Source organism: Coffea arabica, chromosome 5e (genome assembly GCF_036785885.1).
Source record: "Coffea arabica cultivar ET-39 chromosome 5e, Coffea Arabica ET-39 HiFi, whole genome shotgun sequence".
Taxonomy (NCBI): Eukaryota; Viridiplantae; Streptophyta; class Magnoliopsida; order Gentianales; family Rubiaceae; genus Coffea; species Coffea arabica.
The window spans coordinates 52,521,117-52,538,871 of record NC_092318.1 but is presented as its reverse complement, the minus strand read 5'-3'; the positions used below and the strand labels follow the sequence as shown (position 1 = coordinate 52,538,871).

The following is a 17,755-nucleotide window of genomic DNA, read 5'->3' as shown; positions in this document are numbered from 1 at the left end:
GGAGACCCCCAAACCAAACCAAAAAAAAAAAAAAAAATGTTAAAAGAAGTACTAGTAGTTGTCTCTGTATGGTCAAAGCACGCATCAACTTCATTTGCGCACTTGCTGTCTTTCTCTTTTCAATCTCTCTTCTCGATGCTTACATGCTTGCCCTTCCTAACTGATCCAGACCATTTGGTCACTTTTCTTTATATTTTCTCGGGGTAATTTCATAAACCTTCCCTGAGGTTTTTTATAATTTCATTTAACACCCTTGAAGTTTTAAAAATATTCTCAGTTACCTCCCTTATTTTCAAATTTTTGTATCATTCTAAACTCAATTCAAATTATATGATCAAAATACTCATTTTAGGAAAGAGAAAGTAATTTCTTTCCAAAAATACTCATTTTTGTATAATTTGAACTGGATTGAGAATGTTACAAAAATTTGAAAATAAGGGGGATAAATGACATTTTCAAAACTTTAAGAATGCTAAGTGAAATATCAAAAATTTTAGGGGAAATTTCTGAAATTATACCTATTTTCTCTCATCATCATTAGGGAGGGTGAATCGGCAATCCGAAATCTCCTATGATGTGGCGTAGATAACCACTTGTTATGTTGCGAACACAATAGCCTTTGACTGGTTGGTGATGTTGCCAGAGCAATAATTTTTGTGCCAAAAATAATTTTTAATAAAATACCAATTTTATCCTTAATTGCCAACTTCTAACTTTCACACAACTGCTATCGGCTCCACTACACTTGCCTTTCATTCCCCCCTATATTTGTCTGTAGAAATTATTTTAAGTGCTCCACAATTCCGTTCCCAACAACTGTCGCTGGCTAGCAGGAATCCCTAGTGAGAATTTGATAATTCAATACCACCAATGAATCAGCACAAAGAATTTTCAGATTTTCTAGAATAGCTCAATCAGAAGATCTCAACTTTTCTGGCTGCTCCTCCATCTCAATTATTCATCCATTTTCAAGTTATAAATCAGTGTTGATGCACAGAAATACAAAAGGGACTTTGGCATTCTTCTGTATCAGAACAAAAAGGGTTCATCTGGGACTCAATAGAGAGACCATTTGACAATGTCGACTAGATGGATGCTTTCATCAATTAAAACCTTGGTTCAAAATCATAAATCCATTTTGTTTCATATCAACCTCTATTATTTTTACTTCCAACTCGACCCATATCACCAAGGCATAAGATGGAAGTGCTATTAGTGGGGACCCACGAAAATGAATAGGAGTATTGGTTGTTGACTGAAAGGGGCAGATATGGCATAATACGTAAAATTGCTTTGGCAAGAAAAAAATGGCTCTAGCAGTGTTGCCAACCTATCCCTGTTGCTGGATCTCAGCTTCTATTCTTCCCCAACTTGTTTCGTCTATCCCCCACGCACAACCTCCTTCCACGTCCCTAGATGCAGCACTCGATGAATTCTCAATACTTATTAATGCCCATGACCTATTAACTGGATTGCATATTTTCTGGTACAATTTTATGTGAAAGTTTAATCTTAGCAATGTAGAGACTTTCAGAACTTTCCTAACAAGTTGTGACTTTCTCCCTGAACGTATACAAAGTATCTATACTTGTCCAAGATCAAGAACAAGAAGAAGACAGTTTGCGAGGCCTCTTATCTAATTTAAATGGGCTTCCACCCATCACGAACCAAAAGCCACAAGGTTGCAATTCAATTCAGCAAAAGAATCAAGTGTGTTAAAGGAAATCTGAGCTAAGCTCGGTCAGAGGAAGACAATATATATATATATATATATTTTTTACAGCATTCTTTTGACACTTCGCACGTACATGCTATCCTCCCTCCCAAAAAAAAAAAAGGGTGTCCAGTTTTTCCATCTCAACCAAGTATCTTAAATTCAAGAAGTGTACCTGAAAAAAAATAATAAGGCAATTCTCCTTTTCTTTTACCGTATAGGGTACATCAAACAAGCGAATTAGGGGAAAAAGGGACTGATAGATTAGAGAGCTATCCACAAAGTGAAGAAATTTAACCATTTCCTCACATCTATAGAGGGCATGGAAGTATCAAGCAACAGCTATCTCTTCTACACTGCTGATGTCATCCACAAACTGGGATTTTGGTTCCAAATCTATGAACTGGTTGGACTTGCTAGCTAAGTGGGATATGCTGACCCTACCCTCGCGCTTGATGTATTCAGCTACAGCATTCATCTCTTCTTGCGAGATATATATGTATTTGCCTCTATCATCCATGACTCCAGATAGTCTCCCTGAAACAAAATCATCACTACCAAACGATGTAGGAAGGTGGGAAAGAATGGCAGGACTATTTACTCCTTAATCAACCATTAAATGCAGCTAATAGACACTCTTATGAGAAAAAGGAGGGAAAGCATACCCATATCTTCTAGCGAGGTGATCCGGTTAATACAGTCCTATACCAAATAAAACTCATCAGAAGATGAGGAAACAAGTTAAAACACGTTAGGATGCACGCTAAGAAATTCTCAAAGTGCCTTTCGATAATTAGACTTAAATATATTCACATTAGAGGTCTTACCCATAAAATAATCTTAGACTATTGGTACATTATGATTTCTCACAATTAACAGTTCAATTGTCTTCAAGAACTATGAGGCATCAGATTTAAATTAATATAAAATAGCGATTAACTCGTTTTCCATTTTCCCCTTTTAATGTGATTGGCCAATGCTCAGTTAGTTCATCTTGGACAAGCAAGTGAAGTAGTTCCTTAAGTTAGCAGATCAGATTCCTATCCCTGCTATTATAATACAGGTAAAACAGATAGGTTGACGAAAAGTGCACAGGCCCTACCTGGGTCCGTAATTTGAACTCTGCGGCAAGATCTTCCAATGGAATGCATTTATGATTCTGCAAAATGAGAGAGAAGGATGAGAAAACAGCATTCTTTCAGTCTTTCTCTAAATTCTACATTGCATGTGCCTTTAGAAATTCCTTTCGACTTATTTTTTGAAACAGTAAACTGATTCACTTCCAATAGCAAACAACTCTAACATTCACTGATTCAAATAAAACAGAAAACTATTTTACCATACAAGCTTCCTATATTACAAGGCCAATACTCCAAGTCAATACTACAGGAGCAGCACGAATCAAATGATAAAAGAATCCAACAATATTGTATTGCACTAGGAAGTACCTTGATGTAATCCACAAAACCAGAGAGTAGGTCTTGGCCTCCATCTTGGACTTCATTTGCTGTAGTACCTTCTGCATCAACTGAGAATTCCCCTTTCCATTTTTCGAATTCTAATGCAGCAGCTTCTTCCTCCTTGGCTTTGCGAGCTCTGGCTTCTTCTTCCTGGATAGACAATGTTCAGGTACTTCAACAGATAAGACAACATTTATCCACTTCTTACAGTCCCACATAGTATCAATCAACCAACCAGCTTAAGCTCTTGCGCTTCTCGTTCCTCATCCTTCCTCCTCCTCATTTCTTCGTAATGATCTTGTTTGGTCCGTCTTGACTCACGTGCAGCCTCGTCAGCCTTCAAAAAGAATGATTTTCAGAATTCACTAGTTCATATTAAAGTACTAACATGACAGAAAATATAAAAGAACACAGTAGCAGAGCAATTAATTAGAAAATCCTTAAAATGCCATTCTATGATGCATTCCCAAGTTCCAATCAATCAAAGACACACTTTAATTCACAAGGAAGATGCCTAATAAATCATTTACATGTTTTCCACATAAAACTAGTCAACAGAAAGCAAATGCATCATAGCAAAGTAGAGAAATGTTGAATTGTTCGCTGAAGATACTTCAAGTGGAAAGGAGAAACTTATTGCACCTGTCTCTGTGCTTCTCTTTCCTGCCGCTTCTTTTCCTTTTTCTTCGACACTTTAGCAGGATAGTATTCATTTCCATCAGCTTCTTCATCACTTTCATCAACAGCTTCTGCATCCACATGTATCAAATAGCCACTTCAAACTACTTTGATAAACAGTCCAACATACTATCCAACTTTCTCTCTTTCTTTTTTTTTTTTCATTTCCTTTGGAGAGAAAAAAAGAGAGGGGGGGGGGGTGTGCTGGGGCAGCATCGATAATATTCTCCAACATAATCCTATAAAACGAACAATAGGAAACCTTCTACAGTAGCTCCCGCTGACGATGAGCTGGCACCAGAAGCAGCAGGTCTTCGCCGCATCCGCCGAGCTCCACTACCCCTCACTACTGTTTCCGTTTGCCTAACCTAAAAATTATACACCATCCCGCCAAATTACAAAAATAATTATATGATTAAATAAAATTAAGCCAAAATCAGCGACCAGCACGTCATTAATTCAACCGTACAGATACTAGCAATCAAGCTAACAACAACGAAAAAAATTTTAATATTAAGAAATAAAAACTACTGAATATATTCTGTAAGCTAATAAAAACCTGAGGTTCCTCCTCCTCTCGAGGTTGATCAGGAGACCGAGAATCAAGTCGGCGTTTCCATAGATACAGCGGTACTAAAGCAAACACCAGAAGCATCGACAGAATTGCAATAAATATATCCTCCATTTTTCCAACTATTTCTGCAAATAATTCATCGTAAGTACCAAAAGCAAAACATTGCGATAATGCTCATAGGAAACTGAAATCACCTATGTAGTTTTCGTGCAAATCGATGATCAATAAAAAATATATATATATTTAGGGTCAAAGATTGGGAATTTAATCACGTAATTTGAGAATTCAGCGCAGCAATTAAAACCACTGAAGTATGAGTAAAGATAAAAAAACAAAGCTAAGAAACTTTTTTTCCCTTTAATTACCTTAGAAAACTGAAGATCTAGGGTCGAAAAAGGGGGTAAATTCCTTCAAATGATCAATTTCGGGGTTTTAAGAGGGAAAAAGGTTTGCGTTTTCTTCCTGCTTATGTGTAATTTGTGAACGACGCATTTGGGACTATGTCGTTTGAAAGTGATCGGTGTCGTATCTCAGATTTCGACTGGAAGAAAGAAGCCGCGACTGGCCCTCTCTGTTAGGCCCTATCAAATGGGTCTCGTGAGTGGGCTTTGAGAAGCTCTGCCGGACCCAAAGAAAAATCCCACTCGTCTCGCCGAAAATATGATTCGGCCCCAAATTTTGAACATATATATATATATATATCTTAAAATTTTTTAAGGGAAAAGAATAAATTTATATAGTTGCTTGCTGCAATTAAAAAGCTAATGCGTTATGACAAAACTATAGTGAACAATATTTCATCAAATTATGTCAAGCTTAGGTATAAAAAATTTAGGATTAATTTTCTTGCATACACTATTCGGTTTGAATCTATGACAATTATTCTTAATTTAAATTTTAGTTATGTATCATGTATCCAAATTTGATAGTATCTATATTATCAGTGTATAGACAATTAATTTAAATAGTTATTATATAGATATGTAATTATATCAAATGAGCGGAATCATGTCCGATTCGAGTCCATCTCTTTTTATATTAGACCCAATTTAATTCACATGAAGCTCAATGTCTCAATATTTTCAAATCAAAAAGTCAGAGCACATTATTGGCTTTTTTTTTTTATTCGAACTATTGCCGATCAAAGCTATGAATTTGAAAATTCAAGATTTTATAGTCTTAGTTGAAATGTTCATCCATGATCTATCCATGATATATCCAAAAGGCAGTACAATTCTCCGTACAAACCATTAAGAGCCAACTTTGGTGAGGTACTTCTGCTCATGAAAAGCTATAAAATTTGACCTCCAAAAAAGTACGTTTGAGCTCAAGTGAGGAATGGAAGAGGTTAGTTCCTCCTGGAATCTTACTAATCACTTTTATTTCTTCCAACCAGAAGCGCGATGAAGAGGAGGAATACACAGTCCAAATCTACTAAATCGGCATGAAATTATAAGGTTGTAGATCAAGCCTCAGTGATACTCAATTATATTTGCTAAATATTGTTTTAACTTGACTGATTATGATATGCTAATCTAAAGTCCTTCTGTGTAAGCAACCCCAGTAGATGGCAGCCATTCACCTCCTTGTACAAGTCCAGCAACTGTGAACTTCATAGCCTCAGACGGGTCAGCAATCACATGAAATCCTGTCCAGTTTACTCTCTTGCTAGTGCCTGCACCTGGTCCTCTGTTCATATACTCCCCAAAATACAATGTCTTCAGTGCAAAGTCTCCGCTCCATACTGACCAGCCTGCTGGATCAATTTCATCACCAATGTATGATTCTAGGACAGCAACTCTAGCATATTCCTTCCATGGCCTGCCGAGATATGTAGGAAATGAAGATTTCACTGGTTCAAGGTCTTGACTTGCTATGATTTCACAATTCTGGATTGATGTCCCCGTGTTCTGATTTGGGTCGATCCTCCCCTGTGCAGTAACCATGTTCTTCTGGTCTTTCATGGGCAATCGTGGGACAAGTGTGCAGTTTTGCAATACTACTGCTGCATTGCCAAAGATGAAGTCGATTGTTCCGGTAACGTAGCAATCCCTGTAGAATTGTCTGAGAGAATGGCTGTATAGGGTGTCTTGATAAGCATCAATTCGACAGCGGTTTATGACGGATTGATCTGCCCCAGCACGAAGTGCTACTGCTTGATGCTTCTCTGGTCCTGCTGTGTTCTGGATGCAAAGGTCTTGCAGGATGAGTCCATCACCAACAGCAGCTGCCAGTAAAACGTGAGATCCATATTCTTTCATTTTCTTGGTCAAATATTCAATTATGAATTCGTTATAAATAATCACTAAATTTTCAGCAGAATCTTCTTTTGGTACCTTGGGGAAACTCATCAGAGTTCAATTATAGCAGATTCACTAATCCAGCTCTAGTAGGTTAGTAGAAGTGACATCAAGTTCAATAACCAGTTACAAGACACTACAAGTCTCAATTTTGAGCAAAAAGGGTACTAGCTATTAGCAGAAACATATCACTTACCAAGAGTGGCAGATTTGAAAGTTGTAGATCCATCAACAACATTGAGGCTACCACTGACAACAGTCAAGTCCATACCATCACCAACAATCATCAGATTCTTTTTCTTCTTAGTCACTTCGACATTCTCTACGTAAGTTCCCTTCTTCACATAGATCACATACCGTTTCTTGCTTTTATCAGGTGCAGCTGCAACTGCTTCCGCAATGGTCTTGTAGTCCCCTGTCCCATCTCGTGCCACCACAGCATCAGCTTTGATATCCTCAGCTGATTTCTCCAACAGTTTCCTGTCCCTCAATGTCAGCCATGATGGCACCTTCCCCTTCAAGGGCTGCAGCATTTCTTCCTCATTTGGAGCTGTATGAACTGCCGCAAGCATGGCTAAAGATGCCCTTGCTCTTGAAATTAAGTCTTGAACGACTTCCCCCATTAATTTTCTCCCTGAAATATTAAGCCCATCAAAACAGGTAACATGGTTAGTGAGCGCACCACTGAGCCATGTTTGCACATTGAGATATGATATCCTAGTGGTTCTGCTGCCTAGAGCCATCATTGAGTCAGTAACACGATCAACGGACAGATCAAGCAGCTCTAGGCAGTCCTCCAAGGACCCTTGCTCATTTTGATCATTGATCTGATTCATGATTTTCTCCGTCTCCAGAATTGCATGGTTCATGCGATGAACATACTTCTTCAAGAATTTCTCGAGAAGAATTGGCCCATTTTGTTGTGCCACACCATCACGGACTACTTCCGAGACAAATGCTAAACATTCTTGGGGATCATGGGACTGGTGGCATATATTTGGAGAGAGTGATGATAGATCAGAGTGGCTGCTACTGCTATATCCGATTAAATGTGGATTAAGACGATTAGTAGAAAAGATCACTAATGCAGTAACTACGCATATTGCGATGACATAGTAGAAGGTTTTGCAGTTTGTTATCGTCCTGTTAGTAGGATTCAACAGAGGATGGTAGGCAGAAGTCATGGGGTCTCTCTACTATCTATGATAGTGTGATTCAACTTGGTAGGTAGCTTGGAGCTTCTTGCCTCTGGCTATATAGCTAGAGAACTGCTACTATGAATATACTGATGGAAATCGCTAGAGATGTGCCAAAGACCAGCTAAATTTTTTCCACATCGTGCCATCCCTGAAACCTTTCGGAAGACAAATATGCCAAGGGATAGACAATTTTTCCATTCTCTCGGCTTTAATTAGGAAAATTTCACCTCAGAAACAAAAAAAAAAAAAGAATCTGCCAGAGCACTCTCATGAAAATGACTAGTGGAAAGAAACACCCGACAAAGGTTGATGAATTGATTACTTGAATCACGATATATATATAATATTCGTTAAGTTTCACAGTAATCAGCGCCAAATGCATTATTAATTGCCATTACAGAGTAGCGGAGTATATGCGCTATGATAACTCACTGAAGGGTAAAGCGGGGAATATTTCAGTTCATAGGGTACATACCCACCTTTAATTGCTGATTAAAAAGTAGCTGATCATATTTCAAGACTAGATTATTATTATTATTATTATATAAAGAAATTGCGACTTAGGCTCCACCATCATGATCAATCCCCAGGAGAATCCATTCTAGATGTAGGACGCATACCAACTTTAAGGAAAAGCTCTTGTTGGGTTTTGAAAAAATTGGAAAGCACTTGATTGATGGTGATAATGATGAAGAAAAACATGGGAACACTTTACTTTTATTGTGGTTGGTAGGACGATCAGGTGATAAGGTTGAAAATCAGTATTGCTCTTTCTCTTTGTCCTTCTACAGTTGTATTCCATTTCAAAAATGCATCCATTTTAATTAATTACAATTAATTATCTATGTTCCAAATGGCAACTCAAGAAAGGTAAAAGCTAACCGGAATGCATGTTTACTCACGCCAACAGTCAAAACATGGTTAAATAGTACTACTATGAATTACATTGCCTTAAACAAAGAACACACTTAAACTCAGGATTATTGGTGCAATGAAAACGTCAATGCGCCATTTAGTTTGTTCCCCCCACCATCCCCCGTTCGTGGATTAAACGCAAGAAACTGTAGATCATTTTGACCAAATGCATGCCGCTCTTTGAAATCAATATGATGAATTCGGCCGGCAAGGGACGCTGGAACTGGATCCCACCTTCAATTTTTTCGACTCGCTGTACCTCCCGAGTATAATCACCCCGAAAACCAGTGTTGCTAGACCCGAATCGGATCGATCAGTCTGATTGGTTCGACCGTGGACCGATTTTCTTTTCAAACTGGTTTATAACGCAAAACCAAAAGTAGATTAGAGCAATGATCCCATTCGACTGATTAACCCGATTTTCAAACTTTTCTTTTTTGTTTTTTTCAAACATAATTCGAGTTACTTAAATTATAACACTTTCATTTATTGATAGAAATAGGAACACCGCCCACTTAGTATAAATATCAAAATCACTCGCTTTTCTGAATAATTTCTAAATCAAAATATTTTCATCTCTATAATCTTATCAATTTAGTATCACTGATTCCAACTTGTATTAACTTGTTTCAATTTAGTTTTTCATGTAATTTTAAAGAATAGACATATTTTATTCATGAATTTATATTTTTATATATAATTATTAGATGTATATTTAATTGCAAGTCTAATACTTTCGAAATATTTCGTATGATTGGCTTATTGAAACTAACAAGATAATTTCAATATTTTTGAAACTCATAAAAATATTTTAAAAATTATGACATAATGATGACGTCAATGAATTTTCGAAAACAGTTCAACCAATCCGACCAATTGACCCCAAATGGTCAATCCGTTTGTATTTGGGGTCAATCCGTTTGTTTAGCCGAGTCACTATCCGATTCAAGTCTAACAACATTGTCAAAAACTTTAAATTTTTCTTTGGTTCCTAAATTCGAAATTTTCAGGATTTCCTTTGGAACATAAAATTTCAACCTACAGAAAGTCGAAATTGAAGAGGGATGAAAAAATAAAAGGGACCATGAAAACACAACGATTAAGAACTGCGAAACTCCAAGACCACTTTTTCACACACAACTTTCAGCTACATTGATAATCATCACGTCTATAGTCCCAGAAAATTATTCATTCGTTTGTAAGTTGCAAATCTACAAACCCATCGCTCTTATTTATATACATTACTACCTCTTGTTTTCATTCATACATCTTTAGTTCTCTAGTGTTCTACACTCAGGCGTCCACGGTCTCCGAAGCATCAGCAGCAGCAAGGATTAGCTCAGGGTGAATACTTCCCGCATATGTTCCATCTAATGCGTTAGGCAATCCCAGGGACCTCAATGCAAGATGAGCCGCCTTCTGCCCTGATATCATCATGGCTCCGAATGTTGGCCCCTGAATCATCACAATGAACTTAATTATGTATTGTAAACCTTCCATTGAAGGCCAAATTACTCATCACTCTCATAAAGACTAGAAAACAATGATGCTTCATCAAAGTTTGAATTTTGATCCAGTTATGCTTGATTTATTGTAAAATGACCAAGATTTACATACCATTCTTGGTGCTCCATCAATCTCAGCAACTTCCATACCAGTGACAATCATCCCGGGCACAATTTCTCTTGTGAGCCTCACAATTGCATCCTCAGCTGCATTCATGTCCAACGCTTTCATGCCAGGGACATTTTCAATCATGCCAATACTCTTGAGCCTCTTAACACCAGTAGCACCAAAAGGGCCATCATGCCCACAAGAACTCACCACAACCTTAGCCTCCACAACATTAGGATCCATACAAGACTGTGTGTCATGGTTCATGGAAACCAGAGCCCAATTGGTAACCACACCCCCAACTCTACTCCCCTTCACTATCAAGTCCTCTGCTGCAACAGCATTGAAGAGCTTCACATTTGGCCTAGCCAAAAGTTTGCTCATGATGGTTGAAGTGAACAAAGCTGCATGTTTGATCACAACGTAATTGTCTTGTTCATCGTAGTCAACACCAAGCTCATCAAGGAAAAGATGTGCCGGCTTCCGGACAACCATAGCTGAAAAGAGTTGTCCGCCTAGCCATGCACCACCACCAGGGCTCACGGATTGCTCAATTATAGCCACCTAAATGTACAGAAGAGAACAAGGACATTAACAAACCAAGATCTGCTTGTAAAGATAATTAATCTAGCTAGAAAAATACATAATTTTCGAACAGAAATATCTGGGACCATATCTTTTTTTGATATATACGCAATTGCATAGAACCCATGCAAAATTATACAAAGAACAACCCTGCACATGTTTTGGACAAACACTAAAATTCCGTTTTAGTCAAAGGAACATTTTCGTTTTTTCCTTTCCTAGTAATATTTTCCACTTGCACAACTGAATCAGAGAATTTAAAAAGTTGGCAAAAATCCTACTGCCATATGCTAATTTTAATAAAGTAACGAAATGATTATGAGAAAACTAGGATTTAACTCAAAAGCCAAAGTCCCACTAGGATAGTAGGACGACGAAACTGAAGGAGCATTAAGTGCTTATGAGATAATCTCAAAATTGCAACTTGTATCCGATGAATGATATAAATGAGCACAAATAGCCCAAGATGGAGATAAATCTTGATTAACAAAGAGGGATATTATGGGAGGTTAACTTTATACGCAAAGGAGAAGAGATGATGAACACACCTGGACAGAAGGATTCTTGCTGAGTTCATAAGCGCAAGAAAGTCCAGCAGATCCAGCACCAACAATGACAACATCAGTGTCAGCATAGGTGATCATGTCCATCATGTACCTGCGAGTCATCTCACGAGAAACGATGGATTCTTTGATGGGATCAAACGTAAAAGATTGGAGATCATAGGGGGGAGTAGCCGAGGCAGACATGGAGATAGAGGAGGAATTTTGCGGGGTTGATTTAATTGGCTGAAGATGAGGAGATGAAGATACAGGTAGTCCATGGAAGGATGATCGGGAATTCCCAAAGAGACTTGTTCTAGGCTTGGATGAAAGAGTGGAGGTGAAGGTTGCTGTTGCCATGCTTGCCATGGATTCACACAAAACTGGAAGCCTGAATTTATCCCAAGCAAAAACCCTGCCTGCCTGCACTATAGTTTGAGGCTTTTGAGTTTTGAGTGAGGATCACTTTTTGTCTATATCGCCTGCGGGAAGATAGGCGGCTAGGATTCGTTTGGATTGGTATTATTTGGAGTTTCTCTAGAAAATTAAACTGTAGCAAACTAGCGATGGATCTGTTGTCAAAAAAATATATAAATATATATATATCGTAGCAATTTTACGTATATAAAATTAGAGGGTGATTGAATAATATATACATGAAAAATGTAAGAATTTTTTGGAAAAGATGCAATCTTGACAAGGTCGCCCTGAACAGAACAAATACACTTTGCGAAATAATTGATGTATGGAATGATGTAGTAATGAATATTTGAGGGTTTTTTTAATGGTTTAAAAAACGAATTACGTAAAAAATAAAAATAGTGTGCTCTCACATCACAAGTGGATTCATAGAACGTAGCCATTTCAGTCCAACACGTAGTAAGTTTATGTAATTTAGGTAAACTAAAAAATTATTTTGCTGGTTGAAATGCTTTGAAATGTATATCTGACGTGGAAGAAAAATGCAACTGGTGAGTAGAGTAGAGTGGCTTGGCGTAGGAACTCCTGGAAGTGGTAGGTAGACACGTCACTATCTCTGTGCTTGGATTTTGTCCTTTTTTGCATGCATCACGTGACACTGATTTGCTGTCAATTTCTCGTGAGGGCTTTTTTTTTTTTTTTTTTTTTACCCCAAAGATGTCTTCTCGTGACGTTCAAGCACGCACTAAAGTTAATCAAAGTAAAAGATTATAGAAATATTTTATGCTTTTAGAGTCGTGATCCAAATTCCAAAAACAATTGAATCTAGCGTTGATATAATCTACAGTTGCGTCCGCAATTACGGAGATCCTTCATCCGCTGGGAACTTTCACTTTTTTTTTCTGATGACCTAAAACTGTGCTTTTAAAAAGCATAGCATTTGCCACAAGGTTAGAAAACATGGCTTACTATCCTTTTTGTCTTTAAAACTTTTTTGTTATATTCACTCTTCGCCCGTCAACATGGGCTCTGTTTGGATTGTAAATTATTTGAGATATTTTTACTGTAACATTTTTTATGATGTGATGTATGTGAGATAAAAAAGCAATTGAAAAGATAAAAAAATGTGTTGAAAATTGTAATGATGACGTAAGTAAATAAATTTTGACAAATAATCCTCAATCCAAATAAACCCCATGGTATGTCAAGGTAACAAGCCCAAACACCTTTCAAAACAAGAAGATGACGCAAAATTACACATTTGTGTTCGGTCCCGAAAGGAAGCATGACCAAAATTGAGCTTCTCTCACCTTGCCAACGTTTTCCATTTTAATCGCTTTTTTATTGGGTCGACCTCGCTCCACATCGCCTTACCCATATGCCATCATTGATGATTAAGAAACTGGCTGGACTAAACCAACTCGATACTTTATTGGCTATTCTTCATTCTCGTTGCATTTTTGTTGTCGGGAAGTGGTACTTGTGAATCCGATCACCATATTCATTACGCCAGAGTGTGAGGTTTCAACGCAATTCAGCCATTTTTGTGGATGGGGAACAAAATAATTATACCCTCACGTCCATGGGGAAATTTAAAAACAGAAATGCCCTTTTCTTTTATTTGGTTCGGAACAAGAAATACTTCCAAAAGTAGCTTCAACACATCAATGTCATCCTTGCAAGGACCAAACTTACACAAGTAAATTGTCCATCAGTACTCGAACAGGCAACGAGGTGAGGTGAGGTGAGGTGAGTTTCTTTCCACCCACGTAATAGCAGATTATGGAGTATCAGAAACCAAGACAAAGACAAGACTGAATGATGTTTGCCAGGCACAAGTCACAATTATTTAGCATAAACCTCGGAAATAAGAAGCATCCCATCACAACAGCACACACTGCATACATATCTAACCACACCATAAAATTTTTCAAAGTTTACAATAGCATATCAGATAACTACTATACGCTGGCACTGACACCAGATGAATGCACACTGTCTCACTTGCTGTTGGCAGTTAAAAACCATGAATCTTTATGTGTTCCTTCTTTACGATCCCAGCCTGTTCCAAGAAAGAAAACATCACAACTTTATCCGTGTTCAAAACTTCAATAAACTACAAGATCACAAGTTGTTATATGCTCTGTTGAGCCTAAAGGCCATAAAATTCAAAAAGACAAAAGTCAGCTGGAGTGTAGAAAAATGACCCTCAAAAGAGCTGGAAAAGGAAGAAATCATATGCCCACCAACCCAACAAAGTTGCTCCGAGTCATAGGCACTAGCATAAACAAATCAATAACCTACGGGGAATGAAAAGATAACAAGGGGGGAAGAAGAAGAGGCGAACGAAAATGGCACAAATTAAATGCTTAGGCTTTGGAAAGACCACCTGAACAAGGAAGCTTGAAACATTCTTACGCTGATCCCCTTGGAGTTGAATGACCTTCAAAATAACGAGAAAATTTACAGATTAGAAGAAATATCCGGTTAAAAGCCACATCTATCCTATGCAGTGTCAATGAAACAGACCTGGCCTAGTTCTGGGTCTTGGACAACAGTACCATTGCAGCAAAACTCTTTCTTGAGGTCCTTCAGGATTTTATTGTAACTGAACTCTTTCTTCAACCCTTGCACAGTAGTCAGGCTTTTCCTACCATTACGTTGTTGGATACGGATATGCACATAATCCTTTGACCCATCACCCGAGTTATCAGCATTGGCCTCAGCAAAAGGGTCTAAAAAAGCACCACATAAATTATGTCAACAGCATAGCAAGGCAGAAAGGAAGAATTCTAGATTTCCTTGCCCAAAGTTTATTTAGTGGCAACTATAGCTGGCAATTATACCCAAAACCCAACAATCCACCCAACCCACCCACTAATTTGAGAGGTTGGATTGAGTAAGTTGGATTTTGGGTTAATTTTGGGTTGGGTAATAAAAATCCATATATATTTTGGGCGGTTTGGATATTTGTGTTGGGCACCCATTACCCAACTTAAGTTAAAAAACAAATTAACAAATTAAAATCAAGAAACAAAAAAAAATGACCAGCCTTGTTGGATCAAGCAAAACATACGCTGGCCAAGTTGTCCAAAATCTGCCAAATTAGCTATTCCGGACACTCACAGAACTCCAAAAGCTGTTACGGTCCAAATTCATTACATGGTCGCTGGGCTTCATTTGGCTAATTTGTCCGGAATAGCTAATAGTTCATGAATTTGGCAGATTTCTTAGAAATATGTCCGGAATAGCTAATGCTAAATCAAGTAACAAGACTTAGAAAATTGTATATTGGTATGCCATTTTTCATGCTATATCCAACTTGAACCAAAATTGTTGCTTCGGTCTCTTAGTTTGGACCAAAGTTATACCCAATTTGAAAATCCTTACTTGTAAAAAAAATAGTGAGTTCATCCAAGTAGTTTAAATAGTTAGTATGTGTGTATTTGTGAAAGTATATTAGTGTGTATTGTAATGTGTTTGTATGTGTAAAAATAACGTATTTCAAAAGAGTTTAAGAAGTGAGTGTGTGTGTCTATGAGTGTTTTAGTGTGTAAAAATATGTCTATCTATGTGAAAATGTGTTTTTGTGTGAATTTTTTTTGTATGTGAAAATGTATTTGAGAGAGTTTATGTATCAAAATCTATTAATTAATATATTGGGTCATGGGTTTGAAATAACCCGATATGACCCAACCCAAAATTAACCCAATCTAAAATTGGGCGGATTGGGTGTCACCCATTTAAATGAAAACCCAATATCAATCCGCCCAAAAACCGTCCAACCCGCCCAATTGCCAAGTATAGTGGCAACACATGGGCAGCTTTTCTATTGTACCATATCATCTGTTTTTAACTTATATACAGCTACTGCCTTGTTGCTTATGTACCAGAAACAACACAACAGGATCAGAAAAGTAATTGTGTTTTTAAAGAAACGAAAATAAAGGTGCAACATACCAAAAGCAGCTGGAGTCTGGAGATCGAATTCAGACATGAAACTTTGCTAACAGATAAAAGATGCAAGCGACACAAAAGATCTGCACGGAACTAATGTGCTCAGACCTACATGAGAGGATAAGTGATACCATCAGCCAATAGTCAAAAGGACTAACTTCAATGCAATAACAAAAGCCAGATAAGTAAAGTAAATAATTTCAGATTCAATTTCCAGATTCCAAATATGAAACTTACAACACGTAACAAGCTGTTTGGTGAGAAGATGAATTTATGGAATTTCCCCCATTTCATATCAGATTCCTGTAACTTGTGTTCTCTTTAATTAGAAAGTGAAAACAGAATTAGTAAAACGAAGGGTGGATAGAAATCTCAAACTAATTACCCTTTCTTATTTACTTATATCTTGACAAATCGATCAACAACCTTAAACCTACCACCCACAAGATAAACAAATACAACCAAGATGAGGATGCTAGAAAGTTTACATTGAAAACACCCAGTAGTAAACAAAAAACCTATGATACTCATAGGGTATCCAAGAGGCATACATATTCAAACACCGAAATCCAGAGGGTGAGGCCAAAGATCATGTAAAGAAAATCCACCAAGGGAATCCTTAATCAGTATTCATTTACTTAGTAGCAGAAAACGAGAGATCAAAAGGAAAGCTGTAAGCTTTCATCCAACTTTACATCTACATCAGCAAATAACAAATCTTTTTGGCAATTAGCACTCTTAAATAAACGATTTTAAAACCTAATTCTCTCAAATAATCTTCCGAGATGATAACCAAGTCTGAAAAGCAGGAATTTTTCCAACAATTATCATTGATCAAACCTTTTACGAGCCTGATCATTCAAATAAAGGGAAAAAAATAACCCAGATTACATAGTAAATCATGCAAAACAGACAACCTTGAACTTCTTTAAGGGTTCTTCCAAAATCCTACTGAAACTCTGCAAACGACAAATCTTTAGACCAATCGTGGCCAAAGAAACCGTTTTAAGCCATAAATGAAATTTTGAATTCTTACGATTATCAAAGAAAACAGTTGTAGATTCTAGTTCTTCAGGAGAAAAGTAGCCCAAAAGCACAAATTAGCCAAACAACCCAATTCTAGCTACCAAAATAACAATTTTATAAACAAGAAAAAGAAACCCATCGCAAAAAAAAAAAAACAAAATAATAACAAGAAGGTCAAAAAACTAATACGAGACACATAAGGGAAAAAAAAATCAGACCTTTAACAGATAAGAGACCATAAAAGGGGTTGAAATTGCATGGATCTAAGAAGATCAGAAGAGGGCAGGAGTAGATACCTGATCCAGAAAATTGGGGTTCGGGTCGGGTATGATCAAGGAAATCGAAGCAAACCCCAAAGTAATCCGGACGAGGGTCTGAGCTGATAGAGGAAAAGCGATAAAGTCAGTGCACAGGAGAAAAAGAAAAAAGGCCGGGGGATGGATCTGGAAGACTATAAAGGCTTATTCTGGTGGGCCCCCACGTTGTTAAAAGTCAGGTCGGTCGCATACCAGCCATCCATCCATCCAAGGTTTAGAGGCAACGAGATTCATGCCCTCTTCTAACCACTGGGCCAATGGCTCAGTGGCCACCAGGGAGGGGTTTAAGTCCCTTCTTGAGTTGTAACACTCCCTTAATTTAGTTGGATCTGTATATTCACTAGTCTCCTATCACAGTCTTTTTAGGCTCCTACTCCCCCTAGATTAGGATAGAGTAGATTATCACATATATCGTTGCTGACAAAAAAAAAAAATTCATGCCCCTTCTGCGGCG

The 17,755-nt window shown here is 37.5% G+C and overlaps 4 protein-coding genes across 5 annotated transcripts; all 4 read right to left on the bottom strand.

Moving 5' to 3' along the window:
* Positions 1-1,890: 1,890 nt before the first annotated feature.
* LOC113688753 (DDRGK domain-containing protein 1) lies at positions 1,891-4,950 on the bottom strand. Its single transcript, XM_027206550.2, has 9 exons — positions 4,792-4,950; positions 4,412-4,551; positions 4,115-4,220; positions 3,817-3,923; positions 3,410-3,511; positions 3,163-3,324; positions 2,817-2,873; positions 2,380-2,416; positions 1,891-2,251 (listed from the first exon to the last, which is right to left on the bottom strand). The coding sequence occupies exons 2-9, from the start codon at positions 4,535-4,537 to the stop codon at positions 2,046-2,048; spliced, it is 903 nt and encodes a 300-aa protein (XP_027062351.2). The 5' UTR covers positions 4,538-4,551; positions 4,792-4,950; the 3' UTR covers positions 1,891-2,045.
* Positions 4,951-5,758: 808 nt separating this feature from the next.
* On the bottom strand, positions 5,759-8,135 carry LOC113690938 (pectinesterase 2.1-like). Its single transcript, XM_027209072.2, has 2 exons — positions 6,923-8,135; positions 5,759-6,653 (listed from the first exon to the last, which is right to left on the bottom strand). Exons 1-2 carry the CDS (start codon positions 7,908-7,910, stop codon positions 5,962-5,964), a joined length of 1,680 nt encoding a protein of 559 aa, XP_027064873.2. The 5' UTR covers positions 7,911-8,135; the 3' UTR covers positions 5,759-5,961.
* A 1,804-nt stretch (positions 8,136-9,939) lies between these two features.
* LOC113690998 (thiamine thiazole synthase, chloroplastic) lies at positions 9,940-12,149 on the bottom strand. Its single transcript, XM_027209164.2, has 3 exons — positions 11,588-12,149; positions 10,458-11,018; positions 9,940-10,295 (listed from the first exon to the last, which is right to left on the bottom strand). The coding sequence occupies exons 1-3, from the start codon at positions 11,948-11,950 to the stop codon at positions 10,134-10,136; spliced, it is 1,086 nt and encodes a 361-aa protein (XP_027064965.2). The 5' UTR covers positions 11,951-12,149; the 3' UTR covers positions 9,940-10,133.
* A 1,676-nt stretch (positions 12,150-13,825) lies between these two features.
* LOC113690429 (protein translation factor SUI1 homolog) lies at positions 13,826-17,438 on the bottom strand. 2 transcript variants are annotated; one of them, XM_072049259.1, is made up of 6 exons: positions 17,281-17,429; positions 16,196-16,277; positions 15,962-16,066; positions 14,531-14,736; positions 14,391-14,444; positions 13,826-14,063 (listed from the first exon to the last, which is right to left on the bottom strand). In XM_072049259.1, exons 3-6 carry the CDS (start codon positions 15,996-15,998, stop codon positions 14,019-14,021), a joined length of 342 nt encoding a protein of 113 aa, XP_071905360.1. In that variant the 5' UTR covers positions 15,999-16,066; positions 16,196-16,277; positions 17,281-17,429; the 3' UTR covers positions 13,826-14,018. The 2 variants fall into 2 exon arrangements, with proteins under 2 accessions (XP_071905360.1, XP_071905359.1); XM_072049258.1 differs by lacking the exon at positions 16,196-16,277 and having other exon boundaries at positions 17,281-17,438.
* Positions 17,439-17,755: the final 317 nt, after the last annotated feature.

What these genes read in the sequence shown, in the direction of transcription:
- LOC113688753 (XM_027206550.2), bottom strand. Translation starts at nt 4,537, where the DNA reads ATGGAGGATATATTTATTGCAATTCTGTCGATGCTTCTGGTGTTTGCT. An exon ending in AAAGAGAAGCACAGAGACAG is followed by an intron (nt 3,512 to 3,816) that starts GTGCAATAAGTT and finishes TTCTTTTTGAAG; the next exon opens with GCTGACGAGGCTGCACGTGA. An exon ending in GTTTTGTGGATTACATCAAG is followed by an intron (nt 2,874 to 3,162) that starts GTACTTCCTAGT and finishes CTCATTTTGCAG; the next exon opens with AATCATAAATGCATTCCATT.
- LOC113690938 (XM_027209072.2), bottom strand. Translation starts at nt 7,910, where the DNA reads ATGACTTCTGCCTACCATCCTCTGTTGAATCCTACTAACAGGACGATA. An exon ending in TTTCAAATCTGCCACTCTTG is followed by an intron (nt 6,654 to 6,922) that starts GTAAGTGATATG and finishes TTTTACTGGCAG; the next exon opens with CTGCTGTTGGTGATGGACTC.
- LOC113690998 (XM_027209164.2), bottom strand. Translation starts at nt 11,950, where the DNA reads ATGGCAAGCATGGCAACAGCAACCTTCACCTCCACTCTTTCATCCAAG. An exon ending in GCAAGAATCCTTCTGTCCAG is followed by an intron (nt 11,019 to 11,587) that starts GTGTGTTCATCA and finishes CTGTACATTTAG; the next exon opens with GTGGCTATAATTGAGCAATC. An exon ending in TTGATGGAGCACCAAGAATG is followed by an intron (nt 10,296 to 10,457) that starts GTATGTAAATCT and finishes GTGATGATTCAG; the next exon opens with GGGCCAACATTCGGAGCCAT.
- LOC113690429 (XM_072049258.1), bottom strand. Translation starts at nt 15,998, where the DNA reads ATGTCTGAATTCGATCTCCAGACTCCAGCTGCTTTTG. An exon ending in CCAGACTCCAGCTGCTTTTG is followed by an intron (nt 14,737 to 15,961) that starts GTATGTTGCACC and finishes GTGCTTTTTTAG; the next exon opens with ACCCTTTTGCTGAGGCCAAT. An exon ending in TTTCAAGCTTCCTTGTTCAG is followed by an intron (nt 14,064 to 14,390) that starts GTGGTCTTTCCA and finishes TTCTTGGAACAG; the next exon opens with GCTGGGATCGTAAAGAAGGA.